Here is a 16,177-nt window from a genome sequence, read left to right on the forward strand (position 1 = left end):
GGCCTACACTCCCTCATGCTGGCTATGTCTACACAGCAGCATTATTCCAAAATAACGAAGTCCACGTCTACACAAGTAGTTATTGCCACATAATGTGCCCTTCTTACTCCAACTCCTGTAAGCCTCATTGTATTGAGGAGTGAAGGAAGTCGGGGGAAGAGAGCTCTATTACGAAATAAGGGCTGTGTAAACGTGCCCAAAATCGAAATAAGTTATTTCGACTTAAACTACACAGTTAGCACAGCTCAAGTTGCGTAGCTTATTTCGAGTTTAGCCCTGCTGTGTAGACGTACCCACGGGGAGAGGCCCAAGTTAGGAGGCAGGGAGCCTTAAGTGTAGGCCCCTAAGGGATGGGAAAACAAGCCCGAGTGCCGAAGTGTAGGTGCCAAAGCCTTGCACTAACTCACTTGGGTACCGGTGCGGAAGCAGCTTGAATCGATGCTGGAGAATGAGCCGATCATACAGTTACCTGACAAAACTGGAGGGTACCAGCCACCAGAAGCTTGAAACGTGAAAGATCTCGTGTGACAAGTGTAGGAAGAGCCATCTGAACCATTTTTAACAGAAACAGAATTTCCAGGACAGGGAAGCTGGCAGCAGGTTTCCAGAGTTTCACTAGACTTGGACAAGAGCTGCGCTTAGGCCTTGTTTGGCTGCATCTGAAGACGTGTCTGTAAGTCTCTTACTCTCCAATAGTTTTAACACTGGAGCTGGTTTTACTAGCTGCTTAATTCTTGTTGAGGGCCAAGCATCATAAAGTGCCCCCAGCATCATAGGAAGCACATGAGCCCCCCATTTGGGAAGGCTCACCCCCACATCTGCCGCAGCCCTGTGGTCCCCCCTGCAGCCAGAGGAGCCCCAGGCCACCTGTCCCGAACCCTGGCCTGCTGGCCATGCTGCAGCAGTCCTACCAGCCGCCCCAGGCCAGCGTGAGCCGGCCCAAGTACCAGGTTGCTGGCTGGCCTGAGCACAAGGCTGCCAGCAACTCCACTGGCCTAGCCTGCAGGCCTGCCCTGGCTCATGCCCAGCATTAGCCCTGTTCTCCAGCCTGGCCCCAGAGCCCTGTTCCCAGCTGTGCCACACACCTCCGCCTGACTTGCTGCCCGGCCTTTGCATGTTTCTATAACTAGCCTGCGGCATCGCCTGCCTCCCTGCCATTCGGAAAGGGCTTTGAGATCCAGAGAGTTTAGTCCCCAGAGGCTGCACGGAGCCTGCTCCCAGCCCCTGGCCTCTGCCAGAGCAATTAGCTCTTCAGTTCCAGCACATCTGCCCAGCCTGCAGCTGCACTGGCAAAGCAGGGAGCTAGAGCCCCTTGCAGCAGCTCCAGCAGCAAGAGGAAGGCTGCCTTGTGGCAAGGGTGCAAGGTGGGACTCAGGAGACGAAGGTTAGCTCTGCCCTGGGCCTGTCCCTTTGAGTCCCTGCTCCCATCGGTGACACGGGGACACTAATCTCTCCTTTGCCTGGTGCGGGCATTTGGCCTCTGAGCTCTCACCCCTCACCTGGTGTAGCATCCCTCACAATGGGCCTGATCCCAGCCAGGGCCCCCGGGTGCTCCCAGCCTAAGTGTGGAGTAGGCCCAGAAGCCTTCAGTGTCCTGCTTGGAGCATGGTTGAAGCTAGTGTCCCTGTGCTAGAGTCTCCTGCCCTCGGGCCTAGGCAAATGGGACAAGGAAGGCTGGGAGGAGCCCGCTTGCTGCTCTCAGCCCCCATCACGTCCGTCTGTTGGAACGACAGAGATTTGGTGGCTCCATGAACCGTGGCTGAGCAATGGCAGCTGGGTGCTCAGGCCTGAATTCTGTGGGACGCGCCCCCAGAGCCTCGCTCCCACACCAGGAATGAATGGGCCAGGAGCACCAAGGAGCTGACGTATTCACTCCAGCCAAAGGCCCTCCTCAGGCAGCTGCATTATGGGCGAGTGCTGGCCTCCGCCCGCGGCCTTGTTGATATTTCACCTCACGGAAGATAGGAGCCAAAGGGGGGTGGGTGGGCATTGCTGGGAAAAGGCCAGGAGCCATTAGAACAACTGAAAGGCTTGGAGAGTGCAGCATTAGAGGAGAAGAATGGTCCAGTGGTTATTGCACTGATCTAACAGGTGGGAGATTTGGGTTCAAGTCTCTCCACAGCTCCCTGAAGCAAGCGTCCCTAAGCAGGGGCTCCTGTCTGTGCAATGAGGAGCAGAGCTCTTCCCTTTTGCAGGGGGAAGATGAGTAAGCAGTTTAAATGACTTTGAGATGCTGGTAGATCCCCCCCGAGCTGTGATCGTTCACCTGCCTACAGCCTCCTCTGGTGTTCAGTCCCCACAGCTCTGGCATTAGCTGACTCCCTGGCTAGTCAGGCCTGGCCCTCTCCTTGGGCCTGGCTCTGGGCTCTCCCGGGGAAGGAGTCAGTGGAGGGAGGCTCTATGGCTGCCCTGCCTCTAGAATGGGGCAAGTCCAGCCCAATGTGCCCCCTAAACTCTTCCATCCATGTGCAGAATAATTGTGCCCTGTGGGTCACTGCTGGAAACTCCTGCTGCCAGCTGTGGGCTCTGCTAACCAGCCGGGCGGCATTCGAATCTCTCCTGAGCAGCCACCCAAGCACTCAGCTTACAGGGAACCCTGCTCCGGCCACTCCCAAGGGCTGTGGAAACCTGCCTGGTCCCCCCAAAGGCAGGAGCTGGCCCTTCCCCCTTATGGGAGATATGGGACTCTCACCACAGACTGTGCAGGAAGGGGTTGTGCCCGTGTGCGGCGGAGGCTGTCCTGTGACCCATAAGGCTTGGGAGAGTTGAAACCCCAGTAACCCAGAGTTAAACCAGACCCTCTTGGCTGCCCCCATCCCAACTGCTGGGCCCATTTGTCCTGCCAACTCCCCCCTCCCCCGCAGGCCCTTCAAAACATGCTCCTCTTCCTCCAGGTGTGCAGTCACTGCTGGCTGCTCAGGAGTCACCCTGCAGGCTCAGGTTGCACAGCACCCCAAGAGGCCCAGCCCCTACTGGGCTGCCCGCCCACAGGCGTAGGGTTGCCAGGTGTCCAGTGTTTGACTGTCCATTACTCAGGTCCCCTGTCCGGTAGAAAAACAGAAAATACCGGACGTGTAAAATGTCTGGTATTTCCTGTTTCCCTCCGACAGAAGCCCAGCAGGGACCATTTTCCCCTGCCATGTCTGGCGGGGTGAGGGAAGAGGAGCATGGGGCCATTTAAAGGCACAGCACCCTTTTTTTTCTCAGCAGACTTTTTTTTGTTTTCTTTTGGAGGGGCGGTTGTTGGGTATTTTTTGTTAAACCATCTGGCAACCCTACACGGGTGGGTCCAGAGCGCCGCACTGGGAGAGTCTGACAGACAGAAAACCTCTCAGCCTTCTCTCCCTGGTTGCCGCTCTACCGCCTTCTCCAGCACCTTCCCCTTTCTGTCCCCCAGACACCAGTCGGCTTCACAGACCGGGCCAGTGAGGAAGGAGTGTCTTCCAGTGGCTTTGCTCACAGTATCGGCTCCTCCCCTTGTATAGAAGATGCAGATAGTTTGATGGCACTGGCTTGAAGACTGCTGAAGCCAGTGTTACTGCACAGCTTGGCCGGTGTCCCTCAGGTTTGACCCACACCCCCCTGCTCCCTCAGCGCTGGGCTCCCTACCTTGAGAGGGCTACCAGCGCTCATTCATCTTGGCTCCTAAGACCCTGGCTAATCCAGGCCTGGGCCCCTGCTGAGGAGGCTGCCAGTAATGCTGCATTGTGCACTCTTTGTGCTGTGAGCTGGTGAGCCCTGGGGATTCGGCTGAGCCCATCAAACTCATTTCAGTTCTAATTAGAGCCAGATTTGAAGCTCAGTGCTGCAAAAATGCCGGCTGGTGCCTTTAACCGCAGCATTGCAGAACCTTGGACTCTTTCCTGCGGCAGGAACGGCATCAAAGCCCACAGCCCGTTCCAATGCTTTCCCTCCAATGCGTTCCAAATGTTCTAATTACCCTGGCCTCCCACCGGCTCTTACACTCTGGCGCTGATACCGAAAACAGATGAAGAGACATAAACACGAGGGGCCTCCCCTCCTCTTGGAGCATGCCAACCCACAGCAGCCAGCCCTGAGCACAAGAGCAGGGGGGCTCCAAACAACGCCCCCGCTCTTTGTGGCCCAGAGTTGGGAAGTAGCCCCAAGGTGTGAGCCTGGCTGAGGGGTCTGGATGGGGCTGTAACAGCCTGGCTGGCCGAGATGGGAGGGGAGTTATCACGCAATCCAGTGCAATTATTTGGAGCCAAGTCCAGGCTGGGGAGAGGTCCCATCCCCCAAGGCGATGGCGTCTGTACAGGTAAATCTACACTACAGGGCTTAACTCAAAATAAGCTACCCAAATGGAGCTACGTCAATTGTGCAGCTTATTTCGAAATTGGGAGTGTCTACACAGCACTTATTAGGGAAGTTGGATGGAGAGTGCTCTGTTTCCATTCTTCTCGTCCAATGAGGGTTACAGGAGTCGGAGTAAGAAGTCCTCCGGCTTGACAGGATTTCAACATTATTTTTGCCTGCTGTGCAGATGTGGACTAAGTGATTTCAACATAGCGCTATTTTGAAATAATGTTGCTGTGTAGACGGACCCTACGTGGGGCACAGGTCATGCCTGCCTGGGGCACAGGAGTGATGCTCACCCAGGCTATTGAGCCACCTCACACTAAACTAGGGCCATTTTTTGTCCTAGGCATTTGTTTTGTTTAGAGGCTTCATCATCAGGTGCTTGGAGGACTTGGGAGTCAGATCCTTCTCCTTGCTTTGCCACTGCCAGGCCTGGGTTCAAATTCCCTGCACTAACTTCCCATGAGATCCAGAGCAAGGTCGTGGCGGGGGGGGGGGGGGGGAGGGGACACAGCACACCATGCCTCAGTTTCCCCTAATGTAACACAGGGGTCACAAAGCACTGAGGCCTGGTCTACACTAGGAAATTAGGTTTGTGTAACTACATCTCTCACAGGTGTGAAAATCCACCCCCCCCCCCGAACAAGGCAGTTAAACCGAGATAACCCCCAGTGTAGCCAACAGGCAAATTCTCCCCTCAGTGTTGCTGCTGCCTCTTGGGGAAGCGGAGTAGCTCTCCTGTGGGGGTGGGTTGTGTCTTCGCTGAAGCTTGACAGTAGTACAGCTGCAACCTTTTAAGTGTAGACAAGGCCTCAGAGAGGGGCCCTGGCCAATCAAAAGAGCAGGTGCTTGGACAATGTGGGTGTAAACCTGGCCCCGGGCTCCCACCCACAGCTGTTCCTCTTTTACCGTTTCTCCAACAAGGCCCTGGATTTGCACCAGAACCAAGGCAGCAGTTTCAGCCTCCTGCAGCTTTTGCTGTCTTGAAATTCCATGAACAAAACCTTTGTGTTATAAGGCACCACGCTGAATGTAGATGCCCCAGCACAGGGCTCTGTGGAGTCAGGGAGTGTCTCTGAAATGCCCCTGGGCTGGCACACACTCAGCATATTCTACTGAGTGGCAGACTCTGCATCATCCAGGGAACAACTTCCATCTGCCCCATGGGCTCAGGGTGTGCACTGCACCCAGCAGAGTTTAACCCATGCCCACCCACGCCTGCACTCCTCCCACACACACACACCCTGAAAAATCAAAAGTAAAAAAAGGCTCTCAAACAAATACTTTCAATTCATTGTTTTGCAAAAGGTTTGAAATAGAAACAAGTTTAGTTTTGCAACCTGTGCCACAAAAATATCATTTCTCCATTTTCGGAGCATGTCTGCGAACACGTGTACAGGGTCATCTCTTCGGTCACCTCGAGGAGAGGGGACTTGCCTTTGGCTTTGAAGGAGTCAGGACTGGGGCCTCAGAGCCCAAGTGCATTCACACTCCTGCAATCTGTCCACTCCAGGTGCCTGGCTGTATTGTATTGTTGCAGCTTAAACCCATCATTGCCTTCAGCCAGGCAGGAAAAAATCCAACCATTCCTGATTCCCGTAGTACCCCCCACCCCAATCATTAGGCTTTACTCCCCTCCCAGAGCCCCAAATAGAACCTAGACCCCCAATCCCTGTTCTATCCCAGGAGGCCTCACTGTCTCCTCAGAGCTGGGACCCAGGAGTGCTGATTCCCAGCATTGTGCTGCAAATACTCGTGCAACCTGTTGGGAAAGCTTGTGACCCTTCTGGGGGCTGCTCCATGTGGAGTAACCGGCACTGCAGTGCCTCATCTCCGTGGCCAGGAGATCGTGACCCCAGGAGATTGTTAGTCCTGTGCTGAGCTCAGTGCGAGTTGTCCAGTTTTCTTTAAAAAACAACTTTCATTTACTTCACAGATGGAGCAAACAGCTTTGAAAACAAGTGACAGCAAAAACCCAGCCTCGTCTGTCAGTCCCACCAGAATGTACGACAAACTGTAGGTGTCCCACATCCTGGTCACCCCACCAGCTCAGTGTGATTAGCACAGGAGGGAATGCACCACATGCAGGCAAACTTGAAAGCTGAGAGAGAGATGTGGAAAAATGGCAGAAAGACGAGAGAAGAGCCACAAAAAGGATTAAAGATCATGAAAGCCTGACTGAGGGAAAACTGAAAGAACTGGGATTATTTACGGCCCATCTTCACTTGCTGCACCTGAGATCGCTCTTCTGGAGTTCGATTTAGCAGGTCCAGTTGCTATCTGTAAATTGACTGCTGAGGGCAGCTCTGGCCAGCACCCGTACTCCTCGTGGCCATGAGGGATATGGGAAGCTGATGGGAGCATTTGCTCCCATCAGCCTCCCTCTGTGAAGACGGTGCCACGCTCAGCTTCGGATAAGATGACACCAGCTACAAATGTTATGTAACCTGAGTTGCATACCTTAAGCCCAGCTTTCAGGCCTAGTGCAGACCTGGCCTTAGTCTTGAAAAGAGAAGACAGAGGGACATAACTTATTTCCAGTATCTAAAAGTTTGTTACAAGGAGGGAGAAAAATTATTCTCCTTAACCTCTGAGGATAGGACAAGCAGTAGTGAATTTAATTGCGGCAAGGGAGGTTTCCAAAAAATTCCTCGTTGTCAGGGTGGCTAAGTACAGGAATCAACTGCATAGGGAGGTTGTAGAATCTCCATCATAGATTTTAAGAGCAGGTTGGCTAAACATCTGCCAGGGTGGGTGCTTGGTCCTGCTGTAAGGGCAGGGGTCTGGACTTGATGACTTCTTGAGGTTCCTACCAGTTCTGGGATTCCACGTTCTTCATGTAGAGCACCCACAGCCCTACCCCCTCTTGCCAAAGGGTTTTAATGAAGTTTGTGTCCTGCTACCATAAAGTTACCTATCCCTGTGCTAGTGAACATCCCTAAAAATTGTCTTTAACCACCGATTATTTGCTCCAAATTGAGGCTAGACTCTTCTCTTCACATAAAGATGGTGACTTCCTATTTTAAGTGAAAAACCTGACCAAGCCTTCATTTCAAAGGGGCTGCTATTAGCAAGCAAAGGGAATTCACCACCAATATTGGTGAAGCCATAAAGTTCTATCAGCATTGGGAGGGGCAACGATGCAACAGGCCAGTACAGAGGGACCGGTGTATGCATAAGGAATCCAGGGCTAGAAGGGGAAGAGCTGCAGGTCAGGATTGAGGGATAGCTCTCCCTTATAGGAATCCCAGGACTGGCAGTCAGGACTGCAACAATAGAATAGCAAGGAGGTCTAAGATCATCAGTGGAGTGTGTGAATTAAACCAGGGATAGGAATGAGGGGAGCTTGCAAAGGCAATGCCCACAAGTTGGGCCAGTTTTCCCCTGGGCACCTCTCAATTCAAGGGTCAGGATGGTCAATGGAAACTAGAAACAAGAACTGCCCTGGTTCTTAGCAGCGACAGACATGGTTTAACAAAGGCTGGCAGCAGGCTCTGGCCAAGCTGATAAGACAGTAAAGGGTGTAGAAGAGGATGAAAAGGATTTGAGACCGTTCCAGAGCCTAGAAACTCAGAGGTGATCAGAGCAGGGACCATTTTGCCCAGCACTGGCTACAAGAGGTGTTGTAGCACTTGGTGTTGCACAGGAAGGTGTAACTCCCACTGGACCATTTTACGGCACCCAGCCCGTGGCAGCCAGCACTCCACCAGCACCACCAAAGCTTCTCCTGCACATTGCACCCTCCCAGGGTGGGATGGCCTCGTGAGCCAGAGAAGCTCCTTGTAAGAACCCTGCCAAGCTCTTGAAGCCTTCCTGCTGCACTGAGGCCTTGTCTAAGGCCAGGGCTACACTAGGGGAGAAAGTTGACTTAAGATATGTATCACCAGCTAGAGAACAACATTGCTGAAGTCGACACTCGAGTCGAATTTCTGTAGCATCCCCACTGCGGGAGATAAATGGGAGAAACTCCCTTACTCTTTGCAATCTGGTGGAGTACTGGGGCCACAGGGGTGCCATCACTGGTCGATTTAGCGGGTCTGTACTGCACCTGCTAAATCGAATCCCAGGAGACCGATCTCTGGAGCCTCAATTTCAGGGTAAGTGAAACTGTAAGAAAGCAACAGCAGCTGCACTGCTCTCCGACGAGCATCCGGGGGGCAGCACGGTGGGTTTCCTTCCAAAGAGGGACACTGGGGCAGTGGATTTGTCATCCTTTCCAAGGCTCTGGGCATATGTAAAGACATGCAGTGAACACAATTGAAAGGACTGCTGGGTTTTGGATTCTGCAGACAAACTGATGGCCAGGCTGCATAGCGGTGCAGCAGTGACATTAGCGTGGAATCCAGCCTTCCCTCCTCCAGCAGCAGCCAACTGGCCCCGCCCGTCTTAACTGCCACTGTCCTTTCCCCATGCAAAGCTGCAGTTCTAAGAAGCAAACACTAGCTCCCCAGGTTACACTGGAAGGGGTGGCAGGCTGGGGGATGCTGGGCTGTGCTCCCCTTGCTACACCAGTCAGGACATGCTGCACCTTTGCTCTGCGGGCACTTGGGGCAGGTTAAGGCTGGAGTGCCTGCAGCCTTACTGCTGCTGGAGACAGTGCTGTAGCCGACGCGCTGGCCGAGGTTGCGGAGGCTGGGCTACGTGCTGAGGACTGAGCAGCTGAACATGCACAAGCCAAAGTAGCAGCCCTGCCCAAGGCAGAGACTGTGACTACCTCAGGGGGTAACTTCTCTTCATGCCCATTAGATGCAACGTGTCTGACATGGGACACGTCGCTTGGGCCTCGTCCACAGCTTTGGGGCTGGCGTGGCAGACGCGGCTTCACAGCGCTCACACCAGCGCTTGTATAGTAGCCACGGCGCCAGCACCCTGATGGCAGCTCAGGCTGAAGCCTGAGGCGGAGGGGGGTGTCAAAGCCTGAGCGCCCACTTTGGGAGTGTGCTGAGGGCCTTGTGGCTGCAGACTGCGTCCCTGTGCTCACTCTGCAGAGCTGCGTCTGCCACACAAGGCTGTGCGGAGTGCAAGCCTGGATGGGGAGCTGAGTGCAGGTGATCAAATTCACCGTTTGCGATCCAAGGCCCATCCACAGGAATTTCAACTGTTCGAAATTCCTTGTAAAGCCCATTTTAAAAGCAACTTCTGCAAACCTGCCGGAGAGGGAGTCAAGCCCAGGGGCAGGTAATCACTCTGGACACACTGGCTGGTGAGAAAGAGAACTCTGTATTTCAGCTCTTACGATGGTGTGACATACAAAGTTACAGTGCGGTTAGTACAACGTCGGACACGCTGGGATACATGAAAATGAACCCTACCCCATGAATTACACTCTGCTACATGACCCAATTCTTACCAAGCGTGCAAACAAAGCATGAACACAATGTAAAAATATATATTTACACACACAATCTTTTAAAAAGCCGTGACGCGAGTGCAAATTGTAGCGCAAAGGCAGTGGAGGAGACGGGCTGAGTAAGTGGGCTGTTTGTAAGCAAAGTTACTGTCTCACAAAATATCCCCCACAACCTCGGGGTGAGCTGCTGTGGACCTTTTGGGTATAAACCTGAGAGAGGAGTCCCTGGCACACTGCTAGCAGGTGCCCATACAGTTTAGATGGAAGGGCTTTGCCAACAGGCACGGCGAGTAAACTCTCTCTACTGGATAATTTAGTAAGTGACTGGAGGTGCAGTTCCACTTTTAGAGTAACATTAGGGTCATGATGAACCTCTGAGTTGGAGATCAGCAGCGTTTCGTGCTCAGGAGCAGGACTACATGAGCTGTTAGTTGGGAGACTAATGCTACTACAGCTTAAAACCACTTGGAAACTCTGATGTCTAACACACAGGCGACCTCCTCCCTGCCTTGCCAGATTTGCTCATAAGGGCAGGGCCATGCATTCTACTCCAGCCAGGTGTCTTACCCTGCCTGTTGCCAACATCACCCTCAATGATATTTCAGTGCTGCAGCAATAGACATTCCTGCAGGTCTCAGGATTTCCAGTGGCCCTGTCTCTCCAGCATTTGCTGCCCTGCCCTTCACTCCTTGCATTCCCTGGAAGCTGCTCTGGGGCTGATGTCAGTGGGTAGGGTCTCTGCCCCACCAACAGAAAGCGGTTTACATCTAATCAAAGCCTGAAAAACCCTTTAACCAAAAATTAACCCAGCCAAGTGCTCGAAGTACTGATCTTCCGTGCCAGGGCAGTGGCGGTGGGGGCAGGGGCACTACAACTTTCTGGGAAATTCAGCTGAGTTAGGCATGTCAAGGCGAGACACACATTACATTGGACACTGCAAGCTGCTCAGTGGACAACTGCACAGACAGCAGCACAGAGAACCAAGTCTGCCTTACAGCACAGCTGGCCTGACAGCACAGACAGGTACGGCTGCAGCCCACCTGCTCCACCGCCTACTCACTGCCCCTAGGCCGTTTCCTCTACATGCTCCCTGCTCTGGCTTGCTGAGGAGCTCTTGGAGCCCATCTCAGGAGTGACTTCACAACTGGACCTGGGAGCAGACACATATAATGGGGCAGTCAAGCCCAATTCTTTGACACTTCTCCACGTGCCAGGCCTTGGAGTTCCTTGTGCCTCTGCCCCGCCCCCACCCACTTGCACCAAAGAAACACTCTCACACACCTGCTATTTTCATTTATTGAAAAGGAACTCCCAGCTGCAACCTGCTGAGACACCCCCTGCAAAGCAACCCAAGGGCCGCCCTGGCCTGAAAGCATGTGCTTGAGCAAGGGAAGGAAAGCAAGCAACAGCCTGCGGTTTGCAGCTTCCCAGGGTGAATATTAACAAGGCCCAAACCCAAGAGTGAAAGATCATTAAGTGTCCAAGTGATCCGTGTCACACAGGAGCTGACACTGTGCTCGGGCCTCCCGACACTTCCCTGACATTCCGTAGGACACTCCTTCAGCAGGCCCCGTGATGTTCCTGGGCATCAATTCAGAGCATTATGCTGGTAACACTTGCCATGGAGATCTGCTGGACTTTCAAACCTGCAGAAGTGCCAGGGTTGCACCCAGCCTCTGCTGTGCTCCTGCAACCCGTTTGCCACCAGCAATTTCACCTGCCTTAGGTCAGCAGGGAGGGGGCATTATCTTATGTCTGCAGAACTTTCACAACCCAGGCAAACTGCTGGTGGCCTACAGCAGGCAGTAGCCACCTCCACGGAGCGGCAGCCAGCCATGGCTGGTCAGGCCTTTGCTGGATGCACAGACATGCTGAGCTCTTGCTTCTCTCCCCCACGCTAGCTGGAGCCACTCAGCACCAATGGGCCATAGTGACAGGGCAGATAGAATAAGTGCATACAGTGCCCTCCAAATGCTTCACAACCACTAAGGGGCAGACTGCTTTAAAATAACAAATCACTCATCCATGACTCTTCTGAGACCCTTTGCCCAGCGCACCCACTGCCCACATGTCACTTTCAACATCCCACACTCTCGAGTGCTGCTGCTTTGAGCACGATCCTGGGTTGCCATGCAGCACACTGGCCCAGGGTGCAATGCTGAGCTGGCATTGATTCCTCCAGGCCTGGCTTTCACAGGCCGTGACCCCCCTTTGATACGACTGACGCTGCACAGCTCACTGCTTGCTTCTGGCCTGCACGAGGCGATGTGTGCGCTCTAGTGAGTGGGGAGAGCTGGCACCATGCCTTCCTCTTAGCCCAACTCTTTACAGGAAGAAACACAAGGAAATGTTGAAGGTTTGGGGGGCTGCCTTGGAGGTATCAGCACGTTTGTCGTCCCCAGTGCTGGGAAACATGCAGCCCTTGCTCAAATGCCTTGCGAGAACAAAGATCTCCTGTCACATGGCATTGCCCCCTGCTAAGCAACCCCAGGAACATGCTGGTGATTCATTGGACGCCCAATTCTTAACCAGGTGCTGCCTCCACAGCCTAACCTGCAACTGTCCTCTTTGAAAGTCACTGGACTACGATAGCAGAGCACGGCAGATAGCAAATTGAGGCCAGCTGCATGTGAGTGCCTGGAACTTCCTGACTCACTGGCAGACACATGGACTCCCTGGAGGGTAAAAAAACACTAGGTTGACATAATTAGCCAAATTAAGTGGTTGAATAAAAGCAATTAGGAAAAACCCTACTGCAGACAGACAAGTCATATGGTGCTGGGCTGCTCCTGCTCTCTGCCTCTCACAGCCTCCTTGCCAGACAGGGCATCCATAGGCTCGGTCAAACATTAGGAGCTGCCGTCAGGACCGAGTCCATGCTTCAGAAGTCACTGAGGATGCTGATGTCTGCAAACTCATTCCGGTACCGGTGTGAATATAAGCTGAGCAGGAAAGCCCATTTCAGGGAGATGAAACTCCAGACACACGACAGGTAATAGCTGCTGGGATCAGCCAGCGCTGGGAAAGAAAAGGAGCCAGTTACATTTAAAGTCCCCCCTTAGATTCCACGCTCACCATAAAAAGCTGTCTCAGGCAGAACCTCTTTCCAAGCTCTCGTTCAACAGAAGCCACCTGCTCCTGTCTCCAGGCAGCGAGCTCTGCAGCGTGCACTGTTGTGGCAGTTCTAAATGCAGTGGGTCCTGGAGGCTCAACCTGCAGGATACTCATGGGAGCTCCAAGGAAGCAGCCTCCATGCCCAGTTCTGTTCTGAGCATGGGTTAAAGTGACTCTTCCTCACTCTGTGCAACTATTCCCTTTCTCCTGCCAGGGACCCTCCAGATGCATAAGCAGTGACTGCAGCAAGACAACCATCATGCAGTTACCAACCCAGCAGCCTCTGGCTAAGTGGGGCCCAAGAGTAGAAGGCTGGACCAGGCTGCCACACCCTTGTCCATTTTCCATCGGAAGAGACCACCGCTTGCTAGGAACGCTTCTGATTTGGAGGTTCTGAGGAGAAATGAGGAATCCCCATGCACAGAGCAAGAAGGGGGTTTCCCTGCCCGTTACAGGAAGGAGCCCAGAACTGCATGCTGGGCAAGGGCCGGCAGCGGGAGAATTGTAAATATTTGCAGAGCAGGAATGGGAGCGAGGCATGCTAATCAGAGGGACTCAAGTGGAATGCTATTACTTGCTTGGAAGCTTATTTCAGATCCTTTAATGCAAACTGGGATAAGCATGCATCTAATGATGAAATTCAAGTAACCTGCAGGCTGGAAAGTAGGGATGTTAATTCCTGTTTTAAAAGTTAACCGGTTAAGCACTATGGTAACTGGTTAACCCTGGAGCAGCCAGGGTGGGGGGATGCTCTGGTCAGGCTGGGCATCTGTTTAACCAGTTATCCGGTAAGCATGCCGGTAAGACTCATGCTTACTGGGTAACTGGTTAACCCTTTACATTACTACTTGAAGGATCTTACACTACTGGCATATGCTTATTTATCAACTGTCCAATATTGTGCAGCGCTCATGGAGAAGAAAAGGAGAGAGAACATTTTTGGTTATTCATCAGAAAACAGCTAGTGACACGTGGCACTAGAGATGGCAAGAGCCTTTGCCTAGGAACACAAGGCTCCAAGTCTCTCAGAGGTGGTCCAGCACCAGGCTTTCACACACACTTCGATCCTCAGCTGTCTTACACTGCAGGCAAACACCTTCTCTATTGGGAAAGTGCTGTACAGTCCAGACTAAAGCATACCCATTACGTAGTGTTGCTTCTAGAGCAGTAGCACCTCATGGCCCAAAGCCACACTAGGAGGCACTAACCCTCACTGCTCCCCTGCCCCACACCCACCATCCTGCTGGGGTGGGACGGGATCAATAGGGCACAATTAACATTTTCTGGCATTTCAATCGAATGTGTCAATGAAAGAAGATCCTCAATTCTCTGCAGCAGAACTCCATTGGAGTTCCTAAAGAAAAGGAAGCAATGAGGATCTGTTCCCAATAACCCTGCCAATCCTTGGCAGATGGGATGGCTTGCATGGATGTTTATCTGTAACTACCACAAATGGGATCAGGTTTTTTAAGTGAGTTCCATCTAGGGATGTGAAAGTTAACTGGTTAACTTTTGATGCTTATTGGTTCTGGTTCATCGGTAACCTCTGGGTGCTGAAGTAGCAGGGGGGTGGCTGCCAATAGGAGCTGTTCCAGTCGGGGCTGGGAGTCGACGACAGCCCCAGTGAGGGTGGGAGCTACTTCTGCCAGGCTGGAGCAGTCCCCAGCCCGGATCCCGCTCAGTCAGTTAACCAGTTAAACATTAGGTCAACCTAACATTTAGTTGGTTAACAGATTAACTGAGATTTTACATCCCTAGTCGCATCTGGTCAATATGGCGTGTGCAAGCCCCACCCCTGTAACACGGCCCCACAAGTTGGCTTACTGAAGGAGAACGATTCTGGGCATGCCTCTGTGCCAGCTCCAGCTCTGCCATGGACTCACTGTCACTAACTTGTGCCTGTTCTCCCCTCTACAATCCCATTAATTCCAGCCCCTCTCCTTCCCCTCCCCCTGATCATTTCTGGGACACTATATACTTACACTGGTGTTTGGTGATGGCCAGAACAAGGAATGTGCAAAATCCCACCATGGAGAGAGCAGAGAAGAGGATCCCGATGAAGAGGAAAAACCTCAGCCCTTTTAACCAGGTCCTCCAGTAATCCTGCACATACATCACATGCGTGATTAGGGCCCAGAGCGCCAGAACACCTGCTCAATTAAACAGCAAGGGGAATCAGAATAACGGATCACATGGCAGCACAAACAAATATACAGCGAGTTACAGCCAAAAGCTACAGTAAGAACATTAAAGCTTCAAAGTCAAGAGCTCCAAAGCTAGGAAATGCTAGAATTAAGGTTGGTTATGCAACCCTAATGGAGTCTCTTGAGTGAATGCATTACGAAACAGACCAATTACAGAGGCTCACACTTTTTCCACAGGACCAAGACTCACTAAAGAACAGGTAGTTATTCAATAACTTTTTATATTCCACATTCAATGCTTGACCCCACGTCTTATTTCACACACACTGGTGCAAACTCAGCCCTGCATACAAAGATTAATTTCTTCCTGGGTATGGTTAGGGTTTTTCACCACAGTATGGATACTTCAGAAGTAGTTCAGTGCATCAAAACATTAAACAGTGTTATTAACTCTTTTTCTACCTGGGGAACTGAAGCACAGAATTAAAGCCAAAACTGTCACATGCCCACTAATTTTGGTTGCCAAAATGGAGACACTCGAGGCCTGATCTGTTAACATATTTAGCATCGTTAAACGTTAGGGCTTCGTCTACACTGGCCCCAAATTCCGGAAAAGGGATGCAAAGCAGGTAAGTCAGAATACAGAAATCCGCGGGGGATTTAAATATCCCCCGCGGATTTAAATAAACATGTCCGCCGCTTTTTTTCCGGCTTGGGGAAAAGCCGGAAAAAAGCGTCTAGACTGGCGCGATCCTCCGGAATAAAGCCCTTTTCCGGAGGATCTCTTATTCCTAGGTAGGAATTCCTCAGGTAGGAATAAGAGATCCTCCGGAAAAGGGCTTTATTCCGGAGGATCGCGCCAGTCTAGACGCTTTTTTCCGGCTTTTCCCCAAGCCGGAAAAAAAGCGGCGGACATGTTTATTTAAATCCGCGGGGGATATTTAAATCCCCCGTGGATTTCTGTATTCTGACTTACCTGCTTTGCATCCCTTTTCCGGAATTTGGGGCCAGTGTAGACGTAGCCTAGCTGTTCAAAGCATAGTTCCAATGGACTTCACTTTATCTGGAGGGAATTCTGCACCACAAACATTACAAATTCTGCACACAATATTTTAAAATTCTGCGTATTTTATTTGTTAAAAACAATACAATCACACCAGTTTCAATTACTGTGGTAATTTATTTCAGAATATCTGTCAGCAAGTATGTCTGTAACAATACAGACAAAAAATTCAGGCAATGTTTTTGA

General features: G+C 52.0%; 1 protein-coding gene across 2 annotated transcripts in view; it reads right to left on the reverse strand.

Annotated features, from left to right (window-relative positions):
* Positions 1-9,521: 9,521 nt before the first annotated feature.
* The window catches only part of SLC48A1 (solute carrier family 48 member 1), a 32,335-nt gene continuing 25,679 nt past the window's right edge, over positions 9,522-16,177 (reverse strand). For both annotated transcript variants that reach the window (XM_075902089.2, XM_075902090.2), the window contains exons 2-3: positions 14,767-14,934; positions 9,522-12,688 (exon numbers count right to left, since the gene is read on the reverse strand). In XM_075902089.2, coding sequence (XP_075758204.1) covers positions 12,552-12,688; positions 14,767-14,934 — 305 coding nt within the window. In that variant the 3' untranslated portion in view covers positions 9,522-12,551. The remainder of the gene's footprint in view (positions 12,689-14,766; positions 14,935-16,177) is intronic.

The sequence above is a fragment of the Pelodiscus sinensis genome, chromosome 31, assembly GCF_052426305.1.
Source record: "Pelodiscus sinensis isolate ZL-2025 chromosome 31, ASM5242630v1, whole genome shotgun sequence".
NCBI lineage: Eukaryota > Metazoa > Chordata > Testudines > Trionychidae > Pelodiscus > Pelodiscus sinensis.